Source organism: Anoplophora glabripennis, unplaced genomic scaffold, assembly GCF_000390285.2.
Source record: "Anoplophora glabripennis isolate ALB-LARVAE unplaced genomic scaffold, Agla_2.0 scaffold77, whole genome shotgun sequence".
NCBI classification, from domain to species: domain Eukaryota; kingdom Metazoa; phylum Arthropoda; class Insecta; order Coleoptera; family Cerambycidae; genus Anoplophora; species Anoplophora glabripennis.
Genome location: NW_019416717.1, coordinates 910,693 through 919,125, shown reverse-complemented (window position 1 = coordinate 919,125; position 8,433 = coordinate 910,693). Strand labels below are relative to the sequence as shown.

Genomic DNA, 8,433 nt, shown 5'->3' with positions numbered 1-8,433 from the left:
TATTATTATTATTATTAATTAGTATTTTTTAATAATACATTTTGTTGAAATTGTCAATTAATACATTTAATGTAATTAATTACCTACTAATAATAAGAATTAATACATTTAATAGTACCTTTCTTGCCGTTCGACTTTTTTACTTTAAAATAATCAATACAATTAAATTATCTCATTTAATATTAGTTGTATCAAAAAATTTCAAGAGAAAAAAAAAACCTTATCTGTCCAATAATGCTGCACAAGCCATCAAAATAAGGAGTTAAAAATACAGGGTGACACAAACAGCGACTACCCCTACAGTACACCACGTCGTAAATGCATTTTTTTGATTTTTTTGATGTTCACTTCAAAACATGGCTATTTATTAGCATTGGTCGGGTGCCAAAAAAATATCTTCAGGCATTTAGGAGAAATTTGTATTTGTATTTTTTTTGTTTTAACTTTGAGCGACTGTAACACGTTAGGGGTGCACTTTGGTATCTAGGTAAATTAATTCAAACAGTCTATTTTGACCGCTAGTTTCTGCCCTATAAGGTTAACTACATATTTTAAAATCACTGTATAGTAATCCGAAATATCCGAGAGCTAATAAGTAGGATACACTCGTATGCCTCCTATAAAAAACTCGCCTAAATTTACATAGCCTCTGTGAATACACCGACATACAGACCACTAGAAGGTGGACAAGCATCGCGAGCATTCCTCGGATGATCACTCATCTAAGTACTAATCGCTATCAGAGTTTGCTTGTCTTTTCATATCAATGATATGAAGGCCAAGTCGCTAGGCCGCACTTGTCTTATAAGATCTCTTCGTAGCAGCTGTTTTTACATGATTATTATTCTTAGCCAAGATTGATTATGAAAACACTATGAATGCAAGATATTTCTTTGAATGATTTATTATTTAATAATTTCAATAGGTACCTCAAGTATTTTGTATTAATTATATTTAGACATATCATTTTTAGTTTTTATTTTTGATAATTATTTATTACTAGCTGTTTACTAGACATTGTCGTGGTATAATTCAGTGCTAGTTGGGACATAGAGTAGCTGTTTCCAGCAATATCAGCAGTTAGGAATCTTGTCTGGGATTGCATACGTAGATTTCTAATATGGAACGACTTTGTTTCATTTTTTAGAAAACATTTTTGAATTTGTTGAATTTACTTAATACCTTTGAATTATCTAAACGTATCATCTTTACTAATTTCTAATTTGCATGAAATAATAATAGTTGATTCACTCAGTTTCTATGGTAATATATGGCTTTCCAGCATTTTCAGATTGGTTGATTAGAATTTCGTGAAAAATTATAGCAATCACAGCGGGTGAAACAGAATGTTGTGTTTTAATGTAATCTTGATCTTATCCTTTTAATAATTTTTAATTCTGTCGATATATAATTGCCAAAATTAATGTTTTTTTATGAAGACTATGTATATATTTGATGAAATAAATGTGATCTGTTTTTCAGAGGGATCAAACTGCAAATCACCTGACGTACCAGATGGGACATGTACGAGGGCGACAATGTGTCCTCCAGCAATTGAATCTCTTAAAAGAACTCATTCTTCTGGGTTAAAAAGATGCGGGTTTGTTGATAGAGACGAACTAGTTTGTTGTCCATCGGTTAATATCAGGAAACCTGATGATAATGACCTTACTTCGACAGAAATTGATAACATATTTACTTCAACAGAAGATAACAGTAAACCAACAAGATTTATTAAAAGAAAATATGAACAAGGTAAGATTTATTATTACTTTACCCTGAAAGCTTAAAATTTTTCTTAAATTTTTCATTAAATAATTATTGATTTTTATTAATATTAATAATTATTTAAAATAAAAATAAGAGAAAAATTTATTCAAGTCACAGCTGAATCCGAAGTCAAAATTTCCGGATCGATTCGTGTTTTGATCCTAATATCAAGACACTCTAGAAAGCGGTTTTTGAGATTTCAAACTGACTTGAGTAGTGAGTAATTGAAAAAGCAATCGAATTAATGATTTCATTGTACCATAGTCCCTGAACCATATAATCCAGGATATCCTAAACTACAAGACTGTGGGTTGGTAGGTTTTAGGCCAGTCAAATTGTAGAAAATACCTCGTTTTTTGCCAAAATTTAGTTCAGTAAACAATGACACGTAAAAATCAGGAAAAATTCCGTAGAATTGAATGAACTACTTTACCCCAGCTGAATGATAGGGCTTCATTTTCAAAATGGCGTTCAAAGTTCGCAAAAAATTTAAAAAACAACTGAACAATGTAGAAAAAAAAATTTTTCAGGCAAAAGTTGTAGAACTTTTTATAACAAGAATTTTGAGCCCAGTCAGATGTCGATTGATAAACAAATGTTGCAAAAAAACTGCTAAAAATCGCATTTTTTAAAAACTTCTATATATTTAAATCGAAAAAAGATTATTTTTACGAAACTTTCAGAATATGTAGTCCTTGACAAGTAGAAGTGCACTTTTGTAAAATATCAAAATATTTTATAGTATTTGCGAGTTTTTCGTTTCAATAAATCATACAGTAATGCACTCACGTGACCCATTTTGGGCTTAAAATTTTCTCTAAGAGTTGTACTTTCCTGTATTAATTATGCGCGTATTGCAAAATAATTGGAAATATGTGAAAAATGTACCGAAACTTTGACTTCTTTTTTCTGGTCGAAAAATGTTGGTCTTTTTCTTATCGTTGAAATTTAATCGGAATGGCATTATTGCCATTTGAAAGCTGACATTTTTTTACGAATTAAAAAAAATGTCCTACGACTAATAGGAGCCGAATGCCGTCGCCTTATTGGGAGCACCTGGGAACTGAAACCAAAGATGTCATACTGGTTGTATACATGAAAAATTTTAAGGAATTTGAAGGTCATTGTGTTTTGCAAGTACCCCAAAATGAATACTGCCAGTGTGTACAGTAGCTACTTAGATACAATGCGCGAAATAAAATTCCAACGTGTGGGGGCTGAAGTGGATAATCGATCAACCAACCCAGTTAGGATATAATTATGTAGATTACTGTAATAGTTCATTCTGTATAGTTTTTGAAGTTCCTTTAAAAACATGGGCATCACTAAGATGTTTATCTAAAACGGGATCAATTTTTGCACTATAGCCTACTGTCAGTTCTAAAAATACCCCTTTGTTTACCGAATCACTTTTTGTCCACGAAGAGAAAGGTTACATGTACCACATAGTTTTAAGATATTTAAAATTTTTGAAAGAAGCAATCGATTTTTCTTAACTGTTTCGTTATGACTATTTACTATTTATTTGTTCTGCATAAGCACTATTTAAACAAGAAGCAATATTTACTCTTCCTAAAAGTAAAAAACTCACCAACTTATGTTTGTGTTTACGAGAATTTTCATGTTTCTTAATTTTAATTTCTAAATGTTTCAAGTCAGAAACTCCAGTTTTCGTCCAGTTTTCGTCCAGTTTTCTTCGCCTCCTCCAAACAATAAACATACAAAACAAAAAAATCTATTTGTTTGGTCACAACCACACAACCACAGGGTCTCATAAATGTTTTTATCAAATTTGCGAATGCCGGCCCACTTTTTACACTCTTTCTGCACCTCAACTAAATTCAACACTGGCGTTGGACGGCCGTTATTTTTCAATTCGACTTTTTCCTCTAAACTAAATTACTAATAACAAGTTTTTTTATTTCACAAACCCTCATTTTAAAATTAAACTTATAAAATATAATGTCTTAAAAAGCGCCAAAGCAAAAACAAAACACATATAACCACACTTCAGTGATACGGGTTACTGCCTCATGGAGTCCCAAAACAAAGCGCGTGAGCGCGCGAACCTATCGTCGCCTATCCCCTCCACGTGCCAATTTGTCCAATCATATGTAAAAATATGCTTGCACGATGGACTCAGATTTCATGGTCCGCAATGGAGTGGAGATTGCGCGCGCGGTTAAATATAACTCTTTGGTACGATCATAGATGGCAGATGGCATTAATCTGAGCTACGTTCACGGAGTACATGCACTTTATGCAACCAACCTAACATCCATTGATTGCATGCTATTTAGATTTCTTATTGATTTAAATAAATACATTATTTTAAGTTTATTGTTTGAAAATATCTGGGGGGGGGGGGGGCGGAGTCCCAGAGTCCTCCTCCATGAGCCGCCACTGGGAAAAACTGAATAGAATTCAGAGCTGCACTAGAAGTCATACTAAATCTACCACCGCTGCATATAGTGGTAGAGAGAGAAGCGCGGCTAGCAGCATATCGAGTCAGGAATAACAATGACTGGAGGGGTAGTTCCTATTCCAGGATCATGGACACATCTATGTTGGAACCAATTTTTGGGATGTATCTGACAAGATGGTTCCAAGGTTTCACTTCTACAAGCCATTTGGGACTCGAATAGAGGATCAAAGCAAATGGGAGGAAATATTTAATACCCTGCAAAGGTGGAGGCTACTATGGTTTACAGATGGCTCCAAAATGACCAGAGAGACGGGTGCAGGAATATATGGACTCAGACCCAGATGGAGTGCAAGCTACAGTCTGGGGGTTCCCTACCGTATTCCAAGCAGAAATTTTCGCGATAATGGCGTGTCTGGTAGATAATGTACGTAGAGGTTATAAACGTAAACTCATATATACAGAGTGATCCAGAACTTATCAAAAAAAAAAAAAATTCTGGATGTACAGGGGACCCTTAGAAATACAATTTTGTAAAGAAAAAATCAAAAAGGGCAATTCGAAAATTACTTAAAAATACACTTCTGCACGACACTGGAAACTGGTCCACTGTAAAACCTGACCTCGCACAATGCGACCGGCATGACGATGTGATAAAAACGGACAAAAACTTTCGCAAGGAAAGAAATATGTAAATAGAATTTTATCGAACCTATTTTATATCGGCAAATTCAACTGCTTTTGCCTTTATTAATTAATAAAATTAATTTGTGTTTTTAAATAATAAAATCATTTGACATACCCGATGTTACAACAATTGTTCAAAATTTTGGTTCCGTTGTACTCAGTTTCTACGAACTAACACAAATCACAAATGTTGTGTTGTTTCACCATGAATTAAAACGATATCCATCAACTCCGAGTACACGGACACTAACTACCCATTTTTGACACTAACTACTAAAAACCTGTTGTAAACACAGATAACAGGTAAATATCGCAACGACGATTGCAAAATCAGTATTCGGAGTCGCTGAGGCCACGTGGCGAATGACGCTAGAGACTACAGTTGTCCAGCTATGTAGTGGTTGAATGTACTATAACTTCAATATCTTTTTCTCGGAAACTATAAGGATTTTACAAAATTTTTTTTTACGATATTGATTCCATTTCTCATGCTACATCTATTTCCAAAATTTTTTGGAGAAGTTGTGAATCACCCTGTGATAGTCAAGCTGCAATTAAAGCTTTAGGCGTACACAAGATAAGTTCAAACCTGGTGTGGGATTATTTACAAATGCTGTCTGAACTGTCCACCAATAATACAGTTAGACTGTGTTGGGTGCCAGGGCACAAATGGACTAGGCGGTATCTGTTTTGGTTTGGGTGAATCGTATATCCACGGAGATTTTTGACTTTTTGGCTTTCAAATATCACTAGAAATGAAAATTTTTCTATGCGCATAAAAAAAACGTGGGCTTAACATTTGGCGGCACAATATGTTAAAAAAATCGAAAAATTTCATATTTTTCTTCATATTTAATTATGTATCTTTCCAAGAGTTGATTTTAGGCGAAAATGGTAGAGGAAAAAAATGTTTGTAATTAAATTTTTTACAAAACAACTAGTTACAAATCGAATGAATCATGATTATTATGGTAAAAACAGAAAAAATCGCAAAAATGGGGTTAAAAAACAATACGTTTTAGGAAATTTTTTGGGGTATTTAAATCGGGTATAGCACTTTTTCGTGAATTTTTGCTATTTTTGACCTGCTTTTTGAGGTTAGGAAATTCCTGTGATGTGATAGCTCAATTCTGACACCGGATTCGTGATCAGGTGGCAAAAATACTACGGATAACATAAGTCGCATGAAAAGTAGAGACAACTTTTTTTGTGTGTGTGGCTGTGTTATTAACCAAGCTCTTCATATATGGCCACAGAAAAAACTATCGGCTTAAGGTTCTGTCTTCTTGTGGTCGGGGGCCTGTTCAACGCTATGTATATTAAGTACCCCAAAAGAGCAAACACTTCACATCTAAATTAGGCAGGTGCTTTGCTGTGCATGAACTAGGCCTTCCGTAAGGCACCTTTAGACAAATTCTCAAATAATGTATCTTGCAGAAATCGATAATTTTGTCCCTCTACTCCTTTTAAAATTTTGTGAATCTCTTTTTAAGCTATCTTTACTTTTAAAATTTTGAAAATTGTCACGAAAAAATATAAAGTAAGCTGGACAATATTGTCAAAAGTAAAAATCTTAAAATTCAGCAACAGGCTTGTAGAATAACAATAACTGTTATTAGCTATTAAAAAAATAGAACAAATGTTTCAAAGTAGAATTTCTAAACAAAACTTCAATAGAACGTATCAGTTTTATTAAACTAAAATATGCTTTCTCAGTCTTTTTAAACAGTCTATAAACATTTTAAGTTATAATAGTTTTAATTATGATATAAGCAGCAATATATAGAAAATATATCTAAAAATAATAAGTTAGAGTTGTTGTTTCAGTGAAATGTAAACACCTTATTCTATCAATTACGGGACATAATAACATTGTTCTTTTATTATTTAAAGCAACTTCAACACAATCGTTGGTAATATTTTTGTATGTATATTTCCTATTATGACTGAATCGCCCTATATTTTGTACTGTCTTGTAGAAAAAAAAACTTCTAATATAAAAATTGAAGAATACAAAATAATAACCAAATAAAAATAAAATAAATGCAAAATTTAATTGTAGATTGCAAAAAATGGACAAAAGATCAGCTGATTCATGACTACAGATGTCGTAACTTTGGCCACTTTGTTTTTGGTTTTTAATAAATTAATCTGTGCACATTTCTATTAGGAAAATTGTAATAATCTTCCAATGAAATGAAATATACTAAATATATTTACATTGAGCCTTATGCCAATATTCCGAAAACCGCATCAAATTTATTTTGAAGTCGAACAAACTTCTTTGCAGGCACAGTTTGCAGGAACCACATTTAGGGTACCTATGGTTAAAGATAACATAATACTTCCCAATAATAATACTTATTAGTAAAATAAATTTTTTCTGGGACTCTGTTGACGATTAATAGCGTACACGTGGGCAAAATGTCATATTTTACGCTATGCATTGTGTGTTAGTGTTGCTGTCCTTTAGTATCTCATTAATATCCCTAATATCCTTAATCCTTAATAGTTGAAGTTACTGCTTTAAGTTCAAAATACATAACCTTATTTGTATCCTCTAAAAACAAATACAGGGTGGGCCACCAGTAACGCCTCGATTGCTAGGGACCAAACGGCAAATGTTACAAAAACCTGTTTAGGTGGGTATGTGTAGGTTGATTACGACTACATTTTAAAAATACTTTGAAATATACAGGGTGTCCAGGAAAAGCGTACCATATCAAACTTATGTATTTTTAAATGGAACACCCTGTATTTTGCTGCATTTTTGAAAGCACCATAAAAAATAGGTCAACTTTATTAAAGGTTCTGCATACCTAGGACTTACACTCGGACTTACAGTTTGTGAGATATTTCAATTTTAGTGAAAATGCAGGTTTAGCGTAGAAATTTAATATTTGCAATAAAAAAATAATTTTATGGAAGCAGCTTTGGAGAGTGTATTTTAGATCCTCGAAGTTATAAATTATTATATTTATCGTCACTTAGTATTATACAGGGACAGGGTGTTCAAAAAAACTGGTGAATACTTATCTCAATTTTAAACAGAAATAACTTGGTTATTTTAAATGGGACACCCAGTATATTTTTACTTTGGAAGTTGTGAAATTTAAAACTCTCAAACTGTAGATACTATCCCTATCTCTATAACCTGTAACTATACTTATCAATAACTGTTTTGAAGATATTTGTGCCGTTTCGTTTTTTATCGATTTTTTTTTGTGATCCACGTGTCGTTATCGAGATCTTAAATTTTGAGTAATTTTTGTAATATGAAGTTTTTCCCAATACAGGGTGTATCTTAAGTGATGACTTTAATTTCAAGGGGTGATTCCTTGTCATATTTTAAGCAAAAAAGTGCATATGAACATCGGTCCGCAAGTGCTTCGTTACCGAGATACAGGGTGTCAAAGTTGGGAAAATAAATCGCATTTTCTTAAATATCTTTCGACTGATTCGAAATAATTTAATGAAATTTCATACACGGGGGTTTTTTGGAATGACAAATTCAAAGCTGTGGTCAATTTAGGTGTATTTTTTTGAGGGCGCCA

The 8,433-nt window shown here is 32.8% G+C and overlaps 1 protein-coding gene across 1 annotated transcript in view; it reads left to right on the top strand.

The window, feature by feature from the left end:
* LOC108904410 (serine protease persephone-like) overlaps nucleotides 1-8,433 on the top strand; it is an 80,241-nt gene that overhangs the window by 42,365 nt on the left and 29,443 nt on the right. The window contains exon 2 of the mRNA XM_018706958.1: nucleotides 1,483-1,755. Within this exon, the coding sequence (XP_018562474.1) occupies nucleotides 1,483-1,755 (273 nt within the window). The remainder of the gene's footprint in view (nucleotides 1-1,482; nucleotides 1,756-8,433) is intronic.